A 24,895-nucleotide genomic window follows, 5' to 3' on the forward strand; every position below is an offset into this window, starting at 1 on the left:
TCCCCGGGGCTCGATGGGGGGAGACGGCGGTCCCTGGAGGAGATGCGGGTCCCCGGGGCTGGATGGGAGGGAGACAGGGGTCCCCAGGGCTCGATGGGGGGAGACGGGGGTCCCCGGGGCTCGATGGGGGGAGACGGGGGTCCCCGGGGCTCGATGGGGGGAGACGGGGGTCCCCGGGGCTCGATGGGGGCGGAGACGGGGGTCCCCGGGGCTCGATGGGGGCTGAGGTGGGGGTCCCCGGGGCTCGATGTGGGGGAAACGGGGGTCCCCGGGGCTCTCTGGGGGCTGAGGCGGGGGTCCCTGGGGCTCGATGGGGGCTGAGGTGGGGGTCCCCGGGGCTCGATGGGGGCTGAGGTGGGGGTCCCCGGGGCTCGAAGGGGGAAAACGGGGGTCCCCGGGGCTCTCTGGTTGCTGAGGTGAGGGTCCCTGGGGCTCGATGGGGCGAGACGGGGGTCCCCGGGGCTCGATGGGGGGAGACGGGGGTCCCCGGGGCTCGATGGGGGCTGAGGTGGGGGTCCCCGGGGCTCGATGGGGGCTGAGGTGGGGGTCCCCGGGGCTCGATGGGGGAAATGGGGGTCCCCGGGGCTCGATGGGGGCTGAGATGGGGGTCCCCGGGGCTCGATGAGGGGAAACGGGGGTCCCCGCGGCTCTATTGGGGCTGAGGTGAGGGTCCCTGGGGCTCGATGGGGGGAGACCGGGGTCCTTGGGGCTTGATGCGCGGAGACGGGGGTCCCCGGGGCTCGATGGTGGGGAGACGGGGGTCCCCGGGGCTCGATGGGGGCTGAGGTGGGGGTCCCCGGGGCTCGATTGGGGGTTTGGGGGTCCCCAGGCCTCGGTGTGGGCTGAGGTGGGGGTCCCCGGGGCTCGATTGGGGGGGTGGGGGTCCCCGGGGCTCGATGGTGGGGAGACGGGGGTCCCAGTCTTGATGGAGGGAGACGGGGGTCCCCGGGGATGGATGCGGGGGAGACAGGGGTCCCCGGGGCTCGATGAGGGCGGAGATGGAGTCCCCGGAATGCAGTGCGGGTGTGTGGAGCTGGGTCCCGGGGCGCGGTGGTCTGTGCAGATGGTGGTCCCCGGAGTGCAGTGGGGATGTGCGGAGATTAAGGTCCCCGGCCTGCGTTGGGGGTGCGGGCACGTCTCAGCCTAAGCACTACTGACGCTCGGGGCGGATCGAGCATTTTCGTGGGGCTGCCCTGGGCGGCTACTGCTCATTCAGTAGCGGCTCTGGCCTGTGTCCACTAGATGGCAGGAGCTGCCCACTAATGGTGACAACCCGGCCGTCCGCACGCGTTCTGTCCACTGGCGGACTGAATCACCCCTCACTGTGTGCCCCGGCTACACAGGGCTGGAGAGGTGGGTGATGGACGGACGGAGAGATATGGTGGATGGATGGATAGATGGACGGATATGATGGATGGATAGATGGATAGATAGATATGATGGATGAAATGGATGGATGGATAGATAAAGATGGATGGATGGATAGATATGATGGATATGATGGGTGGATGGATGGATATGATGGATGGGTGGATGGATATGATGGACGGATGGATGGATGGATATGATGGATGGGTGGATGGATATGATGGACGGATGGATGGATATGATGGATGGGTGGATGGATATGATGGACGGATGGATGGATGGATATGATGGATGGATGGATAGATGGATTTGATGGATGGGTGGATGGATATGGATAGATGGATGGATAGATATGATAGGTGGATGGATGGATGGATATGATGGATAGATAGATATGATGGATGGATAGATGGATATGATGGATGGGTAGATAGATATGATGGATAGATAGATGGATATGATGGATGGATGGATATGATGGCTGGATGGATGGATGGATATGATGGGTGGATGGATAGCTATGATGGGTGGATGGATAGATGGATATGATGGATGGATAGATGGATATGATGGATGGATGGATGTAATGGGTGGATGGATAGATATGATGGATGGATGGATAGATATGATGGATGGACAGATATGATGGATGGATGGATAGATATGATGGATGGACAGATATGATGGATGGATGGATAGATATGATGGATGGACAGATATGATGGATGGATGGATAGATATGATGGATGGACAGATATGATGGATGGATGGATAGCTATGATGGGTGGATGGATGGATGGATATGATGGATGGGTGGATAGATATGATGGATGGATGGATAGCTATGATGGGTGGATGGATGGATGGCTATGATGGATGGGTGGATGTATATGATGGATGGATGGATGGATATGACGGATGGATAGGTAGATATGACGTGTGGATAGATAACTAGATGATAGATATGATGGATGGCTGGCTGGATGAATGGATAGATAGACAATGGCTGGCTGGCTGGATAGATGGATATGATGCGTGGATAGATGGATCAGTAGATGATGGACACAGTGGATGTCTGGATAGATAGATGAGGTGATTGATGGATACAGTGGATGGTTGCACTGTTGCGTGCATGGATACACGTACATTGCTGTAGACAGGTAAGTAGGTGTTGGATGAATGCTGGATGGCTGGATGAGACATGTGGTTTATGCAGGTCTGACTGACGGATGGATACATACGGAGATAAATGAGAGATGACAGATAAGCAGGTAAGAGTCGTGCCTGGTCAGGATCTCTGCCCTACCACTGTCTGGGGCTGGACGAGTCTCTGGTGGGGGGCGTCCTGGGCACTGTGGGGTGTGGAGAAGCTCTGGTCCCCTCCCACCACCGGCCAGGGGCAGCCCCTGCCCCCAGTGCTGAGAAGCAAAATGACCCCTGACTAATTCATACCACGTATATTTAAAGTAATACGTATCTGTGTGTTCATGTGACTATATATAAGAACCTGGGTCTCCTGCCTTGCAGGCAGATTCTTTTACCACTGCGCCCCCAGGGAAGCCCCTATATATATATGGTATATCATGGAGTATGCTACATATCAGGCTTCCCTGGTGGTTCAGACAGTAAAGAATCCACCTGCAGTGTGGGAGACCTGGGTTCGATCCCTGGGTGGGGAAGATCCCCTGGAGGAGGACATGGCCACCCACTCCATTATTCTTGCCTGGAGAATCCCATGGTCGGAGGAGCCTGGGGGCTGCAGTCCACAGGGTAGCAAAGAGTTGGGCACGGCTGAGCGAATTAGCACGCACGCACCCCTGTGTGGAGTCAGGATAAACTCTTCTTTGCTGGGTTAAAACAAACATCTTGCTTAGAAAACAAAACAAACAAACAAGCAGAAAATAGATGGTTTATTGTGAAGAAGTTGTACATTGAAAGAGCAGTTGTCAACACAGCATTGAGACCCTAAGCAGTCATTCCATCCTTCCCTGTTGGGTGAACACACAACGTCTCAGGCACCCATTGGTCCCACAAAGAACCGGCGTCGCTGTTTCTCCAAGGATGGATCTGTGTTCCAATCTCATCCCCTTCCCCCCACCACCACTCGATGCAGGGAGGTGGCCAGAGGCGAGCAGCAGGAACTACAAGCCAGCCCTGCGTTTGGGGTTTATCCGAGACGCCCACAGCTGTGTTCCGACACATTCCGCCCCCCTCAGGAACTCCCATGCAGTTTGTTCATTTACATGTATTCCTGCTCTTGAGGCTTCTTAACGGCACTGAGAAATGTCAGTGAAATTACAGGATCACAGGTTTCCAAAGACACAGCAGACACTGGGAAAAAACAATAAATCAATGTCCTCGTCTGACGATTTCCAGCAAAACTGCATGCCTTCAGTGTGGGTGTTTCAAAACAGGTTCAAGAAAAGAGATGTCATACTCTGATCACCTGATGCAAAGAGCTGACTCTTTGGGAAGGACCCTGATGCTGGGAAAGATTGAAGGCAGGAGGAGAAGGGGACGACAGAGGATGAGATGGTTGGATGGTATCACTGACTCGATGGACACGAGTTTGAGCAAGCTCCGGCAGCTGGTGACGGACAGGGAGGCCTGGCGTGCTGCAGTCCACAGGGTCGCAGAGTCAGACACGCCTCAGCGACCGGACAACACAGAGACACAGACAATATTATTAATGTGCTGAACCAGAAGGAAATCCAGCCCTGGGATTTCTGCTGATCCGATAGGCACCCCTCGGAAAGGCTGACGGTTCCCTGAAGATGCTGTTGGACTCTGGGCAACTTCAGTGGAACTGGGGGTCCTTGGGACGCAGAAATCAGGGGGATGTCGGTGGCCCTGAGGGGCTGGACAACAAACTGTTGGTGACAATGGTGACGAAATGTGACCTGAGCCCTCTGGCACCCAAAGGCTGGATGGGCTTCATGCCCATTGCGGGCGGGGGTGTGGCAGTGGTGAGGGGCGGCGTTATCGCTTAGACCGGCTTCCTCCGAATTCAAACGGTGCTTTTGTTCTCAACTCAGCAGGAAGACGGTTCCGTAAGGGTGGTTTGAGGTTTTTCACAGCTTTTTAGAGTGAGACGCAGGAAGCCCACGCGCAGGACGTGGTTGCCACTGTCTTGCTGGGTCAGGGTTTTTCCGCCTCCGGACTATTGTCACGGTGACCTGGCTTTCTAGGGGCTCGGCTCTGGGAACAGTTGGGGAGAGCAGATGGACCACACACCATCCTGGGACAATCCGAGTCCTTGAAGCCTTCTCCCACTGCCCATGGGCGCACGTCCTTTCTCGGTTGGGGTGGCGTGTCTGGCCAGCATTCTGAAAGCACCAAATGGTGGGTGTCTGCCCCGTGCAAACACTGCGGACTGGCTTGGACACTGTCCTCTGTGTGGGCCTCCCGTGGTGGGGGTGGGGATGGATGGGACCCTCAGGTGAGTCCTTCTCCCTGCCAAGAACTTGGACTGCCCTACGCAGGTCCCACCCCGGGAGCCAGCGCCAGGCACTGCGGCCCCTAGGGTCACCCGGCCAGTGGCCAGAGGTCCAGTCTCAGAATCAGACTGAGGGGGTTTTCCTCGGGCGGCTGTGAGAGTTCTACAAATGAGGGGCTTAACGTCCCAGACAGGCGTCCGCGCTCCCCCAGCCCTGGGGACCAGACGTCTGAGGTCAGGGTGTCCCAGGGCTGAGCTCGCTGCAGAGGCTCCAGGGGAGGGTCCTCCCTGCCTCTTCCAGCTTCTGGGGACTCCAGGCGTCCGTCCCTGGGCTGGTGGCCGCCTCCCTCCCGTCTCCACGTGGCTCCTCCTCTGTGTCCGTGTGTGTCCCCTTCTGTGTCTTATAAGGACCCCGTCACAGGGTTTAGGGCCACCCTGATCCGGTAGGTCACACTGTGATGTTCCGGGCAGACATGGATTTGCGGGGTTGGGACACCATCCATTCTGCCACATGTGCGCCTGGTTCTGATTCCCAAGCAATGACGTAGGGGGACCAACTGCTCCCGTAACATCGGCTCACAACCCACCAGTATCTCTCAGGTCCAGTGCGGGGGATGTCACCTGCTTTGCAGCTGCAGCTGCCTACCAGCTCTCACCTTACAGGCTTCAGAGCTGTTTTCTTCCCCTCCCCGCCGGCCCCCCACCCCAAGGGAACCCTGATCTCATCCTATGCTTCTCCCTGTGACGCGCAGAGGTTATTTCAGCCAGACCGTGGCACCCTGCTGCCTCAGCATCCCGGGCACTCCAGGAACTGGGGCCCATCATCTTTGCAAAAGCGCACGGCTGCGGGGGGGCTGCTGCGGGCTCGTGTGCTCGGTGGTCTCGCCTGGTCTTCAAAGGATCGCAGGGGTCAGGCCAGGAACCACCGGAGACCCCAGGAGGACCTGCCGTGGTTGGGGATGCTCGGCCGGGGGCTGGCGGCAGGCAGAGAAGGGGCCGGGGGAGACACCCGCCCCCCGCCCGATGCAAGCTGCAGCCCGAGGCACTCCAGGGAGACATGGGTGTAGCAAGAGAAACTGACCATCCTCAGCAGCTTCTTGTCCACCCGGAGACCCTCGGTTCACACCTCCTGGATCCTTCCCATCAGGCAGCCGCCGCTTGTGGACGCTTAAATAGAAGCTTAGCTTCCCTGGTGGCTCAACTGGTAAAGAATCCGCCTGCAATGCAGGAGATCCTAGTTCGATCCCTGGGTCCGGAAGGTTCCCCTGGAGAAGGGATAGGCTACCCACTCCAGGATTCTTGGGCTTCCCTGGTGGCTCAGCTGGTAAATAATCCGCCCGGAATGCGGGAGACCTGGATTTGATCTCTGGGTTGGGAAGATTTCCCTGGAGAAGGGAATGGCTAGCCACTCCAGTATTCTGGCCTGGAGAATTCCATGAACTGTATAGTCCACGGGGTCGCAGAGTCAGACAAGACTGAGCGACTTGCAGTCAGTCAAGTAGAAGCTGACCCCCGACAGCAATGTAGCGCAGCTGACCCTGGCATTTGCCTGGCTCCGATGGCGGTGGTGACGGGGGGACCAGGTGATGTCTTGGGGTTCCTTGAGACCCCAGAGCACGGGGCCCCAACGGGCCGGTCCAGCGTGGTCCCGCCGAGTCCCAGCGCGCCCAGAGTGACCGAAAGCACGCCGAAAGGACTGCCGCTGTCCCTCCACGCCACCCCCCAGCTCGCGATGAGGGGGTGCCTGTGTCAGAACACGCTCTCCTGCCGTCTGACGCTGGGCCTCTCGGGCGCCTCGGGCGCGTCCACGGAGCGCGCGGACAGGGTGCGCCCGGAGAAGAGGCTCTCGCGGCGGCTGTCGGGGCTGTCGGCGGCGGCGGCGGGCAGCGGGCCGTAGCCCAGGTAGTCGCGGAGGCGCCGCTGGAACTCGCTGGACGCGAAGTAGTAGACGAAAGGGTCGAGGCAGTTGTTGAGGCAGCTGAGGCAGAGCGTGAGCTTGTAGACGTGGTAGTAGCTGCGGCCCAGGAAGAGGCGGCTGACCATGTGCACGAGCAGCACGAAGTTGTTGGGGGCGAAGCAGGCGACGAAGGCCAGCAGGACCACGGCGGCCAGGCAGACGGCGCGGCGGCGCTGCGCGCGGCCGTGGCGGTCGGCGGAGCGCAGCAGCGCCAGGATGGTGGCCGTGTAGCAGGCCACGGTGACCACGAAGGGCAGCAGGAAGAGGACGACGAAGAGCGTGAAGAGGAAGGCGGCCCACATGGCCACGCTGGGCAGCATGTTGGACTTGAGCACGTCGAAGCAGGTGACGATGCCCAGCGCGTCCACGGCGTAGGTGAGGTCGGTGCGCGCCAGCGGGGACAGCGCAGCCAGCAGCAGCAGCCACGTGGCCGCGCAGGCCGCCAGCGCGTAGCGGCGGCGGCGCCAGCGCGCGGACGCCAGCGGGTACACGACGCCCAGGAAGCGGTCCACGCTGATGCAGGTCATGGTGAGGATGGACGAGTACATGTTGGCGTAGAAGGCCACGGTGACGGCGTTGCACAGCAGCACGCCGAACACCCAGTGGTTGCCGTTGCAGTGGTAGTAGATCTGGAAGGGCAGCACGCACGCCAGCATGAGGTCCGTGACGCTCAGGTTGATCATGAAGATGACCGACGGCGTCTTGGGCCCGATGTGCCGGCAGAGCACCCACAGCGAGAACAGGTTGCCCGGGATGCTCACCAGCGCCACCAGCGAGTACACCACGGGCAGCACGACCGCGATGGCCGGGTCCCGCAGCATCAGGATCGTGGCGTTGTCCGGGCGCGTCACGTTCATGTCCATGCTGCGGCCGTGGCGGAGCGGGGAGCGGGCTCGGGACAGGGCCAGCCGACCTGCAAGACGAGGAGGGAAGCGGGGGAAGGGAGGTGAGAGGCGTGGGAGGACGGCGTGTCCCCGGAGAGGGGCCGACTCAGGAGCGCCGCGGGTGCGCACACACGCTCGCGGGAGCGCTGACGCCCTGTGGTATGTGCACGTGTGGCACAGACACACACATTGCGTGTATATGTCTCACACACGCCACGTTGTATGCAAATATCTATACAAGGGATATATACACAGGCCACATTGTGTACATCTATATATATATGTCTGATAGAGACACACACATTACGTGTATATGTGTCACACACGCCACGTTGTATGCAAATATCTATACATGGGATATATACACAGGCCACATTGTGTACATCTATATATGTATGTGATATAGACACATTACATATATATACGTCACACACGCCTCATTGCATGTGCATATCTATACATGTGATATACACACGCCACATTGTGTGTATATATATATATATGTGATATAGACACACACATTACATATATATGTGTCACACACTCCACCTTGCATGTGCATATCTATACATGTGATATACACATGTCACGTTGTATGCAAATATCTACACATGCGATATATACACATGCCACATTGTGTACATCTATATATATATGTCTGATATAGACACACACATTACGTGTATATGTGTCACACACGCCACGTTGTATGCAAATATCTATACATGGGATATATACACAGGCCACATTGTGTACATCTATATATATATGTCTGATATAGACACACACATTACGTGTATATGTATCACACACGCCACGTTGTATGCAAATATCTATACATGGGATGTATACACACGCCACATTGTGTACATCTATATAGGTATGTGATATGGACACATTACATATATATATGTCACACACGCCTCATTGCATGTGCATATCTATACATGTGATATACACACGCCACATTGTGTACATCTACATATATATGTGATATAGACACATTACATATATATATGTCACACACGCCACATTGCATGTGCATATCTATACATGTGATATATACACATGCCACATTGTGTATATCTATATATATATGTGCTATAGACACACACATTACCTATATATGTGACACACACACCACATTGTATGCAAATATCTACACATTGGATATATACACACACCACATTGTGTACATCTATATATGTGATATAGACACACACATTACATATATATATGTCACACACGCCACATTGCATGTGCATATCTATACATGTGATATACACACGCCACATTGTGTGTATACATATATATATATATGTGATATAGACACACACATTACGTGTATATATGTCACACACGCCACATTGCATGTGCATATCTATACATGTGATATACACACGCCACATTGTGTATATATATATATGTGATATAGACACATTACATATATATATGTCACACACACCACCTTGCATGTGCATATCTATACATGGGATATATACACACGCCACATTGTGTACATCTATATATATATATATCTGATATAGACACACACCTTACATGTATATGTGTCACACATACCACGTTGTATGCAAATACCTACACATGGGATATATACACACGCCACATTGTGTACATCTATATATATATATATGTGATATAGACACACACATTACCTATATATGTGACACACACACCACATTGTATGCAAATATCTACACATTGGATATATACACACGCCACATTGTGTGTGTATATCTATATATATATGTGATATACACACACACATTACATATGTATGTGTCACACACTCCACCTTGTATGTGCATATCTATACATGGGATATATACACACGCCACATTGTGTATATCTATATATATATGTGATATAGACACACACATTACCTATATATGTGACACACACACCACATTGTATGCAAATATCTACACATTGGATATATACACACGCCACATTGTGTACATCTATATATGTGATATAGACACACACATTACATATATATATGTCACACGCGCCACATTGCATGTGCATAGCTATACATGTGATATACACACGCCACATTGTAAGCAAATATCTACACATGGGATATATACACACGCCACATTGTGTACATCTATATATATATGTGATATAGACACACACATTACCTATATATGTGACACACACACCACATTGTATGCAAATATCTACACATTGGATATATACACACGCCACATTGTGTACATCTATATATGTGACATAGACACACACATTACATATATATGTGTCACGCCACAGTGCATGTGCATATCTATACATGTGATATGCACACATGCCAGATTGTATGCAAATATATATACATGGGATATATACACACGCCACATCGTGTACATCTATATATATGTGTGATATAGACACATTACATATATATATGTCGCACACGCCATGTTGCATGTGCATATCTATACATGTGATATACACACGTCACATTGTGTACATCTATATATATATGTGATATAGACACACACATTACACATATATGTGACACACACACCACATTGTATGCAAATATCTATACATGGGATATATACACACGCCACATTGTGTATATCTATATATATGTGATATAGACACACACATTACATACATATGTGACACACACAGCACATTGTATGCAAATATCTATACACATGATATATACACAAGCCACATTGTCTATCTATACATGTGATATATACACATGCCATATTGCATGTATATATCTACACATGTGATATACACACATGCCACATTGTATGCAAGTATCTATACATGGGATATATACACACGCCACATTGTGTATATCTATACATGTGCTATATACACATGCCATATTGCATGTATATATCTACACATGTGATATAGACACATGCCACGTTGTATGCAAATATCTATACATGGGATATATACACACGCCACATTGTGTATATCTATACATGTGATATATACACATGCCATATTGCATGTATATATCTACACATGTGATATAGACACATGCCACGTTGTATGCAAGTATCTATACATGGGATATATACACACGCCACATTGTGTATATCTATACATGTGCTATATACACATGCCATATTGCATGTATATATCTACACATGTGATATACACACATGCCACATTGTATGCAAATATCTATATATGGGATATATACACACGCCACACTGTGTATATCTATATATGTGATTTATACATATGCCACATTGCATGTATATATGTGTATATATGTTGCACGCAGCATATTGTGTGTATTTACGTATATACATGTGACAAACACACCACATTGTATGTATATGTATATATATGTAATATAGACACACACAGCATATCACATGTATACATGTATATATGTGATACACACCATAGTGCATGTGTATATGTATATATATTTGACCTATACACACACCATATCGTATGTTTGTGAAAAAAGTGAAAGTCGCTCAGTCGTGTCTGACTCTTTGCGACCCCATGGACTATACAGCCCCTGGAATTCTCTAGGCCAGAATACGGTGGAGTGGGTAGCCTTTCCCTTCTCCAGGGGATCTTCCCAACCCAGGGATCGAACCCAGGTCTCCCACACTGCAAGTGGAGTTTTTGCCTGCAGAATATTCTTTACCTGAGCCACCAGGGAAGCCCACTGCATGTATATATATGTGTGTGTGTGTGTGTGTGTGTCTATATTTAACACACAGATATAACTCTGGTACATACATGCATGTATATGTATATATATAAACACATGTGTATTCTATTGGGGGCTTCTCTGGTGGCTTAGATGCCAAAGAATCTGTCTGCAGTGCAGGAGAGCCCAGTTCGATCCCTGGGTCAGGAAGATCCCCTGGAGGGGGGCGTGGCAACCCACTCCAGGATTCTTGCCTGGAGAATCCCACGGACAGAGGAGCCTGGTGGGCCACAGTCCATAGGGCCGCAAAGCATGAGACACGACTGAATGACTTAGCGTGGGGAGGTAAGACGCCCTGGAGCCTAACTGGAAGTGCCAGCCTGATGGAGACGGTGAGTTCTGAGCTGACTCCTCCTGCTGCTGGAACCTGAAACTTGCACTCTTGAACTTCTGTTTTTTTCCTGCTGACCTTCCTCCCCACTCAAAACAGAGAAGTCCCCGGAGCTGCCTACACACCTTGCTCTACACACCTTGCTCGTGACCGGCTGGCCCCTCAGACTCACACAGAGAAAGGGGCCCGGGGCCCAGGGGAGAAGCAATTCCTGACTGCCCCCGCCTTCTGGACACAGTGGGTTCCAAGTGTCACTTTCCTTATAATTTCTTATGTAAATGCAACCCAAAAGCAGCTCGCAGTTCATTTCTGTCGGTTTTTCAAAGTCTGGGGGATGGTTTTGTCACCTCTTTGCTCAGTCAATTCAGTCGCGTCCGACTCTGCAACCCCAGGGACTGTACCCCGCCAGCCTCCTCTGTCAATGGGGTTTTCCAGGCAAGCCTAGTGGAGTGGGTTGCCATGCCTCCTCTGGGGGATCTTTCCAACCCAGCGATCAAACCTGGGTCTCCTGCATTGCAGGTGGATTCTTTACTGTCTCAGCCACCTGACAAAGTTGCTGTTTTTCCCTGGCTGAAGCTATCACTTCTGTTTTTGACCGTGTGTGTGTGTGTGTGTGTGTGTGTCTGTCTGATATCGGGGCTCCAGAAATCAGGGCGTGGGGCTCAGCTGGGCAACCAGGTGCCGCCCCATTATAGCTCAGGCCCGGAAAACGCCCCCACCCCCGGCTCACGTGCACCTTGCAGTTGGACACCTGCTGGCACGGTCCAGGGAGGGCGTCCATCCCCGGGGTGTCTGTTGGCAGGAATCATGGTCCCTGAGTCGCCGGGGAAGCCAGCACGCGGCCCTTCCACACTGATGGCATTGCAGCTTCCCTTTTAAGCCCTGGCACCCAGGGCATCTCTGCAGGAGATGTAACATCTGCAGCGGGGGTGTGCCGAGCGAGGTTCCTCAAACTCATTTAAAAATGGCCCGGGTTTCGCTTTGAGTAGGAAACTTTCCGCGCCACTAGCTCCCGGCCAGGTGCAATGGTACAGTTACGGTGGTGTGTGTGTGGGGGGGGGGCGCAAGCCCACACCTCACGGCCCCCGACCTCCATCCATCTTTGGGGTTCAGGAGCCGAACCTCTCAGGACCGCACGTGGAGGCCGCAGGGCAGGGGGGCGTGGAGAGGAGAGAAGTCTCCGATCTGCAGGGGAAAGAGGAACTCGGGGAGGGGACGGGCTGGGGGTGACTAGGAGGCTACAGCCTGTCCACAGTCGCGGCGGGGGGAGGGAATCTGAGAAGACGGGAGTGCGCAGAGCTGGAGACAGGAAGCCCAGCCTCCCCCATCGAGTGGCACTGGGGGGCGGGGAGCCTGCTGGGGGCTCCCCTGGAGGCTCAGATGGTCAAGAATCCGCCTGCAGTGCAGAAGACCTGGGTTCGATCCCAGGTTGGGGAAGATACCCTAGTGGAGGGCATGGCAACCCACTCCGGTATTCTTGTCCGGAGCATCCCCACCGACAGAGGAGCCCGGCGGGGCTATAGTCAGTCCATGGGGTCGCAGAGAGTCGGACTACAACTCAGCGGCTAGCACACTTTTCCACTTCTGCCCGGTGATGACTGCCCCCTTCCTTCCCCCGATCTGTCGTAACCTCCCAGTGGGAGCTTCAAAAGAGACTCCATTTGCATAAGACAGCGGCTGCTTCCCCGGCAGGGAGAAGCAGGGCAGCAGAGAAGCCACGTGGGCGTCCGGGAGGCCTCCATCTGCACCCCAAAGCTGCCGCCTTCCCCCTGCCCCCCCCCGCCACCACCACCACCCCCCAGGGGCCCCCCCCCAAGCTTTCACCTGTGCCCGTCTCGGGGACCGGGCAGGCAGCCCCCTCCCCTGCGACACACGGCTGATTCATAAAGAAATCACGTCTAACTGATGCGGCCGGCTCCCAAAGCCGCGGGCAGGGCGGAAGACCAGGGGTGGGGGATGGAAGTGGCGTGAAATGAGACAGAAACAGTTGCTGGCGACCACAAAGACGGTCCCCGGGGTGCTGGGTGGGCAGAGGCGACTCTTTGCCAGAGGCACGGGGCAGCCTGCAGGCTTGGGGGCCGCAGGGTGCCGGGTGGGGTGGAGGTTCTGCAGGAAGCTACATGCAGGCGTCACACAGGCTTGCACAGAGCTTCAGGCCGAGCGTCCTTGGCTCCTCGGTACCCGCATCCCCGTCAACCTCTTTTCTTAATGGCTTTACAGAGCTACCAGGAAAACATCATCAAGGTCACCTCTGCAAAGTGGACAGAGCGGTGCGGGCGTTAGCCCCTCAGTCGTGTCCGACTCTCTGCGACCCCGTAGACTGTAGCCCTCCAGGCTCCTCCGTCCATGGGATTCTCCAGGCGAGAATACTGGAGTGGGCAGCCGTGCCTTCCTCCAGGGGATCTTCCGGCCCAAGGGATCAAACCTGCGTCTCCTGCATTGCAGGCAGATTCTTGACCATCTGAGCCGCCACAGACACTGCAGTGGTTTTTCATATATTTGCAAAGAGACGCAACCAGCCCCATCATGCAATCCCAGAACATCCTCATCGTCCTGAAAAGAAACCCTGCACGCCGTGGCCATCACCCCTGCATCCCTTCCCCAGCACACATGGATACACGTTTTAAAACCGAGTTCAGATTGACCTGTCGTACAGTTCACCATGCTGAAAGTGGAGGGTTCTGTGGCACAGAGCAGGGCTCACAAGCCTTCGTGACCATCACCTGTGTCTGGTTCCAGACATGTTCATCCCCCTTAAAAGGAGACGCTGTACCCTTAAGAGTTCCCGCGTCTTCCCAGCCCCTGGTGTGCCTTCTGAGTCTGCGGATTTGCCTGTTCAGGACGTTTCGTATAAATGGAATCACACACCGTGTGGCCTGTGCCTGCTTCTCTCACTGAGCAGTGTGTGTTCAGGGTCCAGCCACGCTGTAGCCTGTGTCAGGGCTTCACTTCTTTTTCATGGCGGCGTCATATTCCACTGTGTGACTAGACCACACGCTGTTTATCCATCCATCATCCATCCATCCATCCACCCACCCATCCATCCATCCATCCATCCATCCACCCACCCATCCATCCATCCATCCACCCATCCATCCATCCATCCACCCATCCAGCCATCCATCCATCCACCCATCCATCCATCCATGCCTAGCTGCTAACAGTTACAGCAACTCCAGGACTCCCCTCCCCGCCCCATCTGAAGGCCAGAGATACTCAGGACGGTGGTCCTTCTGTCTCTACTGAGGTGGGTCTTACTCAGCTGGGGTGAGTGAAAAGCAGCCCCGAGTCAAAGGGATGACTGCTCTTTAAGGACCTCCCCTGCGTCTTTTCGACAACCACAGCGCAAACTTCGCAGGCGCCGGGGGCTTCTCCTGGGGCTGAGCTCACAGCCGGGACCGTAGGGTCTGGACCCAAAGGAAACCATGACCCAGCCCTGTGCAGGGTGGGCTGGCCCCTTTCTGGGTTTCTTGGGGGGTCTCATGCCACCCAAGTCGTGGTGCTTTGTGGCAGCAGCTCTGGAAACCTCGGCACCAAAGCGTTCAAGGGCCACGGCTTCAGAGACCCGCTGACGGCACAGAGTCCAAATGGGTGCTGCCATGTGGTCCACAGGATATTCCCTCCTGAGATGATGTTGTTTAGTCGCTCAGTCGTGTCCGACTCTTTGCGACCCCACGGACTGTAGCCCGCCAGGCTCCTCCGTCCGTGGGATTCTCCAGGCAAGAAATACTGGAGTGGGTTGCCGTGCCCTCCTCCAGGGGACCTTCCCGACCCAGGAGGCCCGGGTTTGAATCCTGGGTCGAGAATCCTGGGATGACTTAACCACACGGAGCTCACAGCTGCCTGGTGCAGGAAGGGATGGGAAAAGGCAAGCTGTGAGGTCCTGCCCACCCAGACCCTCAATGCTCTCACCTTTCATATCATGGACGCGGACTCACCCTCTGAGGGTGGGCGTGGTACCAAGGGAACCAGGGATGCTGACCCACGCTGTCAGCTGGGGTGTGTCCGTAAATACAAGCTAGACCAGTAACCGGGGGGGTGTCCTGGACTGTCCTCACAGAGGACCACAGGCTGGGGGACTAGTGACAAAAGATATCCGTCCTCCCCCAGCCCTGGAGACCAGACGTCTGAGGTCAGGGGTCCCAGGGCTGACCTCCCTGCCTAGTCTTCAAGGGAGGGTCCTTCCCGCCTCTTGCGGGTTCTGGGGGCTCCGGGCATCCGCCCCTGGGCTGGTGGCCGCCTCCCTCCCGTCTCCGCCTCTGTCTCCACGTGGCTTCTCCTCTGCGTCCGTGTCTCTTCTCGTCTGTGTCTTATAAGGAGCCTGTCCCTGGCATTTAGGGCCACCCCTATGCAGGAGGCCCTCATGTCAGACCTATCACTCCATCACCTCTGCAGAGACCCTGTTTCCTCATAATGCCCCAGCCTGAGTTTCTGAGATGGCATGAATCTTAGGGGGGCAGTCTTCAACCCACTACACCACCCCATTGAGCTACAGCCCTTTAAATAACTCAGCAAACAACAGGTGGATTTCTTCCGAAATTCGATCATGATAGTTCATGCACTCATCTTTCCAGAATCTTTTTTTGGGGCATTGCTTTTTAAATTAATGTATTTATTTTAATTGGAGGCTAATTATTTTACAATATCCAGAATCTTTATGTACATGCCCATCATCTATTGGCAGGATTTTAAAAAAGATGTTAGAGAGTTGCTGACTGATGAACTTTGCGGAAGGTCACTTGTCATTGTGTTTAGGACCACCCTCATCCAGGATGGGGCTTCCCTGGTGGTTCAGCTGTTAAAGAATCTGCCTGCAATGCGGGAGACCTGGGTTCGATCCCTGGGTTGGGAAGATCCCCTGGAGGAGGGTATGGCAACCTACTCCAGTATCCTTGCCTGGAGAATCGCATGGACAGAGGAGCCTGGCGGGCTGCAGTCCACGGGGTCACAGAGAGTCGGACATGTCTGAGCAACTGAGCACAGCACAGCTCAGCATCCAGGAGGGTCTCATCTCAGGCGCTTCGCTTCATCACATGTGCAGAGACCACATTATTCTCCCCACTCATGGGTTCCAGGGGGTCAGGATGCGGATACATCTTTGCTGGCCCCCACAATAGGCATCAAGGAGAAGACCTCTAACAGCCGTTCAGACCTCAGTGCATCCCGGAGGGGAGGGTTCTAGCTGAGTCCAGCCACGTCCCCGCCAGCATCAGGGCTGACTTATGAGCGCAGACAGGAGACTTTCCAAGCGGCAAACCCTGCAGAGGTGGGAGCTGCACAAGGCTGCTTTGGAAGCTGACCACCACGCTCAGACATCTGGGCCGTTCCCTTCCGGGGAAGGTGTGCGTCGTCAGCCTCGTGTGGGAGATCCTGCCCTCTTGCCCTTGACCCCAGGCCCCGGGCGACGCTTGGGAACCTGCCCAGCAGGGAAAGCTGTGATGAGTTTTCTGGTTGACCGTGGCGGGAACACAGAGAAGACGCCGGAAACTCTGTGGCTGTCACGGGTGGATCGTGTCTCCCCCCTTCAAGTTCAGGCTGAAGCTCTAACTCCCTGTATGTAAAAGAGTCACCTTCGTCCCAAGGCAGGGGGGAGGTGGTGTCTTTGCAGATGTAATTCTTTAGGTTCATGTGAGGTCCATCTGGGTGGCTCAGTGGGTAAAGAACCTGCCTGCAAATGCAAGAGATGTGGGTCCGATCCCTGGGTTGGTAAGATATCCTGGAGGAGGGTACGGCAACCCACTCCGCTATTCTTGCCTGGAGAATCCCATGGACAGAGGAGCCTTGCAGGGCTGCAGTCCATGGGGTCACAAGAGTCGGACACGACTGAAGCGACTGACCACGCATGACGTCCTACTGGAGCGGGATGAGAAACCTGAGTCTGCTATGACCGGCGTCCTTATAAAAAGGGGACGTCTGGGGGACTTCCCTGGTGGTACGAGGGTTGAGAATCTGCCTTCCAATGTAGGAGACGCAGGTTCGATCCCTGGTGGGGGAATTAAGATTTCACGTGCCTTGGGGCCACTCGGCCCGAGAGCCACAGGACTGAGCCTCCAGACGTCAGCTAGAGTCTGAGCAGCCTGGAGGCCGTGAGCTGCAGTGGAGACCCTGCGTGCCACAGCTACCATGCGATGCAGCCAAAAGGGTATAAATGTTGAAAAGGCGGGGGGCATTGGGGCAGAAGGGAGAGGTGAAGGAGATGCTCCAACAAGCCCAGGAACGCCAAGGATGGGCCAGGAAAACACCAGAAGCTGAGACTCAGTGACAGGTGAAAGCGTTAGTCGCTTCAGTCGCGTCCAACCCTTTGCGACCCCACGGGCCGCAGCCCCGCCAGGCTCCTCTGTCCGTGGGCTTCTCCGGGCCAGAATACTGCGGTGGGCTGCTCTTCCCTTCTCCAGGGGGCATCTTCCTGACTCGGGGATCGAACCCGTGTCTCCCGCGCTGGCAGGCGGGTTCGTTGCCATCTGAGCCACCAGAGACGCACGGAGACTGGGATGGAGGCGGAGAAGTTCAGAAGGAACCCACCCTCCCCCACACACCTCAACTTCAGGTCTCCAGACGTGAAAGGCCCTGAATCTGGGTTGTTCAAGCTCTGCTCCCACTTGGGTGGGGAGGTGGTTTCCTTCCAGCAGCCCCAGGAAACAGACGCAGAAGACAAAAGAGAGGCAGAGTTTCGCCGATAGACCACAGAAAGCCAGAGCAATCATCCTGCGAGATGAGAGACGGGGAGGGATCTTCTAAGACAACGTAGGGCCTGGAAGGATGATATTGCAGGAGAGACGGAGATGTGAGGATGTGGGCAATAGCCTCGCGGGTCATTCGGGGGACGCTGACACAACTTAAAGGTGCGAAAACTGCCCTCGGCATGACCTGAACGCACACCGAGGGACTCCCCTGGTGGTTCAGGGGTTCAGAATCCGCCTGGCGAGCCCGCCTAGAATGCTGGCTGTATATGGGTTCTGCCGCTGTGCGGAAGACAACGGAGGTTCCTCAGAAAACTGAACACGGACCTACTACAGGATCCAGCCATCGCAGCCCTGGGCAGGCATCCAGAGAAAACCACGATCTGAAATGATCCACGCCGCCCGGTGCTCACTGCAGCGCTGTTTACGACAGGTTGGACATGGGAGCCACCGAGATGCCCATCGACAAGAAACGGAGAAAGGCGACGTGGTGTGCATACACAGTGGAGTGTGACTCAGGCACAAAAAGGAACAAAACAAAGCCATTCGCACCAACAGGGGTGGACCCAGAGGTTCTCCTACTGAGTGACCTAAGTCACACAGAGAAGGGGAAATAGCTTTGACAAATCACGTATACGTGGAATCTAAAAAGACATGACACGAAAGAATTTACTTACAAAATAGAAAGTGGTTCACAGACTTGGAAAATGAACTTATGGTTCCCAGGGGGAGGATGGGGAGAAGGGATAGTCAGGAAGTTTGGGATGGACATGGGCACACTGCTGTATTTACCATGGAGAACCAGCAAGGACCTGCTGGACAGCACAGGGAACTCTGCTCAATCCTCTGTAGTAACGTTATGGTTCCCAGGGGGGAAGGATGGGGGAAGGGATAGTCAGGGAGTCTGGGATGGACATGGACACACTGCTGTGTTTCACATGGAGAACCAGCAAGGACCTGCTGGACAGCACAGGGAACTCTGCTCAATGTCACGTGGCAGCCTGGATGGGAGGGGAGTTTGGGGGAGAATGGGTACATGGGTGTGTGTGGCTGAGTCCCTTTGCTGTCCAACTGAAGCCATCACAACAGTGTTAACTGTCTATACACCAATAATAAAAACTACACAGTTTGAAAAAAAAAATAAATAAAGGAATCTGCCTTACAGTACAGGAGATGTGGGTTAGACCCCTGGTTGGGAAACTAAGGTCGTGTGTGCCTCCCGGCAATTTAGCCACAAGCCGTAACTACTGAGCTGGGGTGTCACAGCTAATGCCCGACACTGCGAAACAAATCAATATTAAAAAGAAAGAGCGTTGGACCTTATTTTCCCTCCAGGACCACGGCCCACCCCATAGCCGACCGCTGGGAGACGTCTGCTCCGCGGCATCCTGCCAGGCACATTTGGTGTGCATGAAACACACATTTCACACGCGTATACTGTGCAATGGGAATATCTCCTCCCGTATCAGTAAACTAGAAAAGTCACGGCCATCAGCAGTTTCTGCCCTCCGCATGAGCTGTGCTTTTTCCAGTGGTCATGTATGGAAGTGAGAGTTGGACTATAAAGAAAGCTGATCGCCGAACAATGGATGCTTTTCAACTGTGGTGCTGGAGAAGGCTCTTGAGAGTCCCTTGGACTGCAAGGAGATCCAGCCAGTCCATCGTAAAGGGGATCAGTCCTGAGTGTTCATTGGAAGGCCTGATGCTGAAGCTGAAGCTCCAACAATTTGGCCACCTGATGCGAAGAGCTGTCTCACTGAAAAGGATCTTGATGCTGGGAAAAATTGAAGGTGGGAGGAGACGAGGACTACAGAGGATGAGATGGCTGGATGGCATGACCGACTCAATGGACTTGAGTGTGAGTAAGCTCCGGGAGTTGGTGATGGACAGGGAGGCCTGGCATGCTGCGATTCACGGGGTCGCAGAGAGTCGGACACGACTGAGCGACTGAACAACAGCAAGGTAAGCAAGGAACAGGATTTGCCCCGACAGCTGAGGAGCATAGGAAAGGAGTGGATTCACTGAGCCCAGAGGCTGGCATCCTCACATATGTAGAACGCTCAATCCCTTCACTGATACCTGATCTTTGCTGTTCAGCCTGCCTGCTCCCTTTGTTGCAAACTTGCATACAGCCTGACTCCCCCTCCCGCCTCCTTGGAGCAGCTTTCTCAGAGCTCCCGAGATGCTGTCCCCCCCAGGCTCGGAGCCCTCAGCATGCCCACCCAGTGAAACAACTCCCTTCCTAATTTCTGGTCGTGACCATATATTTCAGTCAACGACACTGACCCACACAAGCAGATGGTTCACCTTGCATGCTGTCCACACCGCCTGTCATGACCGTCTCACTTTGAGCATCTATGAACATCTCCATCACACATATACAGCGTCTCTCTACCATTTTCCACGCCTGAATACGCACTGGGTGTATGTCACCTTGCTCCCCAGGCTGTGGGCACTCGGACGCATTGCTTGAACCCCATACTCTGTTGACACACACCTACGCAAGCATTTCTCTACATGGCTGTGATAACGTCTTCCAAAGCCCGGATTGTGGTTCAAATGGTGCAGAATCTGCCTGCAGAGCAGGACACCCGGGTTTGATGCCTGGGTCGAGAAGATGCCCTGGAGGAGGGCATGGCAGCCCACTCCAGTATCCTTGCCTGGAGAATCCCACAGACAGAGGAACCTGGCGGGGCTACAGTCCACGGGGTATCAAAGACTCACGTACTACGGAGCGACTGACACACACACAGGCTTGCCGATACAAAGGCTGAGCTCATTTTAAATTGAATGCATTTTGTTAGTTAGAAAGGAGAATAGATGTAAAACCTACCCTCGAGACTTCCGCCTTAGAAAACTAAAACAGGAGGATCCGTTTAAATCCCAAGGGAGTAGAAGAGAAGAGGTCATAAAAGTGACAGCAGAAAGCAGTGAAACTGAAAACAGAAAATCTAGAGAGGAAGGAAAAAGACATCAAACGCTGGGTCTTGGAAGAGATGGAGAAAATCAATCAGCTTCCAGTCAGCTTGACTAAGAAACAACACAAAGAGACATAGAGAATAAATATATGGATACCAACTGGGGAAGGGTTGGTAGGATGAATGGGGAGATTGGAACTGACACACATGTCCCACCGATATCCTGTATAAAGTACACAACTCATGAGAAGCTTCTGTGTAACACGGGGAACTCCACTGCCCTGTGGTGAGCTAAATGGAAAGAAAAATCCAAAAACGGAGGGGACATAAGTGTACGTACGGCTGATTCACTTGGCTGTACAGTGGAGACGAATACCACGTTGTAAAGAAGCTGTCCTCTAATAAAAAAGATGAAAGAGACAGAAAGAAGACTCGCATCCCCCAAAATCCGAAACCAGAGACGGGGCCATCACTACAGACCCCTTGCTTAGTCGCTCAGTCGTGTCTGACTCTTTGCGACCCCGTGGACTGCAGCCCGCCAGGCTGCTCTGTCCGTGGGATGCTCCAGGCAAGGAACCTGGACTGGGGAGGGACGTTCAAAAGGGAACGAAGGTATGTATTCCTGTGGCGGATTCATGTTGCTCTATGGCAGAAACCAAGCCAATATTGTAAAGCAATTCTCCTTCAATTAAAACTAAATTAATTAGAATTTTTAAGAAAAGAATACTGGAGTGGGTTGCCCTTTCCAAAGACATTGAAGGAACAATCAAGCAATACTATGAACAGTTTCTATGCCTACAGATTTTATTAACTAGATGAACTGGACCACATCCTTGACACGACCTGCCAAGACACACCCAAGGCTAAACAGGCCATTAGAATACGTCTGCGTTTATTAAAGAATAGCATCAATAACGTTTCCAAATAATAAAAACAAAAAGCACCACGTCCAGATGGACTTTCTGGTGATTTCTACCAGACACTTGAAGGATGGAAAGATAGCAATTCTCTATGTTCCCCACCCCCCCGCCCCGTCCCAGAAAATAGATACAGAGCCACGATCACCCCAGATCCTTCCCACACACGGGGCCGATTTGAAGTTGCAGAAAACAGAGCAAGGGTGTGGTGGGGTGGGGGCAGAGGACACTCATTTGTCACGCTGTCAACAACCAGAGTCTGCCAGCAGCCTGTGTCAGCTTTTCCATCTGAGGGATTATAGAGGTGCCATGTCACCCCAGGTTCAAGTCACACCTCGCCTGGGGCCCACAGAGGTCCAACAGGCTCTGTTTGTGTCCTCTGTTCTCTGGGGTTGAGTGTCTTTCTCGAGTTGTCAACCGGCGCTTCCTCCGTGGAACGGCTTTGCCAAACCGAGCCAGACCCACCCTTGGGCCACTCGACTCTCTTATCAGCATGATGGTAGCGGCCGTTTCTACACAATTGAGTGGATCATATTCGTGTGGATACATTTCTGTTGTAAAGTGAATCAGTTTTACATATATATTTGTAAGATTTTTAAGATTTTAAGATTTTTAGATTCTTTTCCTATATAGATTATTAAGATGCTTTTTAAGATTCTTTTCCCATATAGGTTATTAAGACTCTTTTTAAGATTCTTTTCCCATATAGGCTATTAAGACTCTTTTTAAGATTCTTTTAGCGTATAGGCTATTGAGATTCTTTTTAAGATTCTTTTTGCATATAGGCTATTGAGATTCTTTTTAAGATTCTTTTCCCATATAGGCTATTAAGACTCTTTTTAAGATTCTTTCAGCATATACGTTATCACAGAATATTGAGTAGGGTTCCCTGTGCTGCACAGTAGGTCTTTGGTGACTATCTCTCTATTTAGAGCTGTGTATTTGTCCATCCCAGTCTCCCGATTGATGCCTCTCCATCCTCACAAGCTTTAGTATTTTTCCCTATTCTGAATGGTTTATTGTTCGTATTAACGAAAAGAATTCCAGTCGCTGGAAAGGAAATGAAAGACTATATGTGCTGTACTTACATATTTGTAATTAACATATGCATTTGTCTTGATGACAAATACGCTCATAACCTCAGAAATTTGAGGCTGTTTTGTAATCATTTTTGTCAGAGAATACAGTTGATTTTTCAATGCCGTCTTCGTCCTCGGGTGTACAGCAAAGTGAATCAGCTATACGTGGACATGCGTCTCCCCACCTTTTCAGATTCTTTTTTCCTCTTAGGCCGTTACAGAGTGTTGGGTACAGTTCTCTGTGCTATACAGGTTTGCATTCCGTCTGCTTTACATACAGTCATGTGTATTTGCAAACCACACTGCCTGGTTCGGGTCTCCCAGTGGCCACCTCGCAACTCTGCTTTTCCCTCTGTGTTTTCTGCTGACGACTCTGAATCACATCACTTTTTCTGGCCTATATGCTGCCACCCGTTCTCTGTACACGAGGGGCAGCTTTTACTTTTGTTGGTGGCAGTCTGATAGAGGCATTCGCGTTGTGCATCTTTAAAGATGTTTTTCATATGGATCGTTTTGTTAAGTGGACCGTTTTGTTTAAAAAGTGGTTTGCTTTATGGAATGTGCTCCAATACTCCTTCTGTTTTATGTTTTGGCTTTTGGGCCGAAAGTCAGGTGGGAATTGAGCTCCCCGGGGATTGAACCCACTCCCCCTGCACTGGAAGGCAAAGTCTTAACCACCGGGCTGCAACCGGGGAAGTCTCGACATTTTATATCTTTCAGTTCAGTTCAGTTCAGTCGCTCAGTCATGTCCAGCTCTTTGCGACCCCATGGACTGCAGCACGCCAGGCCTCCCTGTTCATCACCAACTCCCGGAGGTTACTCAAACTCTTGTCCATCGAGTCAGCGATGCCATCCAACCATCTCATCCTCCTAATCTTTATCACTATCTTTAGGTTACAAAATTTTGCCACTGTGTCGTGTGTATTTCCCACCTACCTCAGGAGTACCTTCTCTAACCAGTAACTAAAGCTTTTCCTCCTTTTTTTTTTTTTTAATTCCTTCTACTTTAAATTTTTTTCTTATTTAGAAAAGAAATAAAACAACTGCTCCATGAGGAAGGTGGGATGTCAGTTCCCCAACCAGGGATGGAACTTGCTCGCCCTGCCGTGGAAGTGCAGAGTCTCAAGCACTGGGCCTCCGGGGGAGTTTCTCTAGTTTTCTGTTGCCCAGGCTGTGCTTTAACTGTGCCATCAGCCACAAGGACGGTCACCATGCCTGCCCTTGGTAGAGGCTCCGTGTCTGCTGAGCAAACGCACGATGGGATCCAAGACAACACTCTGGAAGGAAAATGTCACACTCTCGGGAAGCAGGGGTGTCTGAGACGTCCCCGAGTTCGCTCACCCATCTGAACTCTGCTGTCTTCCCAGCTGGGGCCATCAGCCTTGCCTGAAGGTGCCTGTCTGGGGGAACTGGAGATATCCCTGCAATTGTAACACCTTTCATGAGACGTGGATACTGACCAAGTGATTCTAGACTCTACATGCATGTGCTCAGTCCTGTCCAACTCTGCGACCCCGGGGACTGCAGCCCGCCAGGCTCCTCTGTCCATGGGATTGTCCAGGCAAGAAGACTGGAGTGGGTTGCCGTTCCCTTCTCCAGGG

General features: G+C 52.7%; 1 protein-coding gene across 2 annotated transcripts in view; it reads right to left on the reverse strand.

Annotated features, from left to right (window-relative positions):
* Window positions 1-6,331: 6,331 nt before the first annotated feature.
* The window catches only part of LOC129535074 (S-geranylgeranyl-glutathione receptor P2RY8), a 54,528-nt gene continuing 35,964 nt past the window's right edge, over window positions 6,332-24,895 (reverse strand). For both annotated transcript variants that reach the window (XM_088834412.1, XM_055393661.2), the window contains one exon: window positions 6,332-7,674. In XM_088834412.1, the coding sequence (XP_088690538.1) occupies window positions 6,554-7,624 (1,071 nt within the window). In that variant the 5' untranslated portion in view covers window positions 7,625-7,674 and the 3' untranslated portion in view covers window positions 6,332-6,553. The remainder of the gene's footprint in view (window positions 7,675-24,895) is intronic.

This window comes from Moschus berezovskii, chromosome Y (genome assembly GCF_049115385.1).
Source record: "Moschus berezovskii isolate FMDL1 chromosome Y, NW_MosBer_1.0, whole genome shotgun sequence".
In the NCBI taxonomy this organism is placed as follows: Eukaryota; Metazoa; Chordata; class Mammalia; order Artiodactyla; family Moschidae; genus Moschus; species Moschus berezovskii.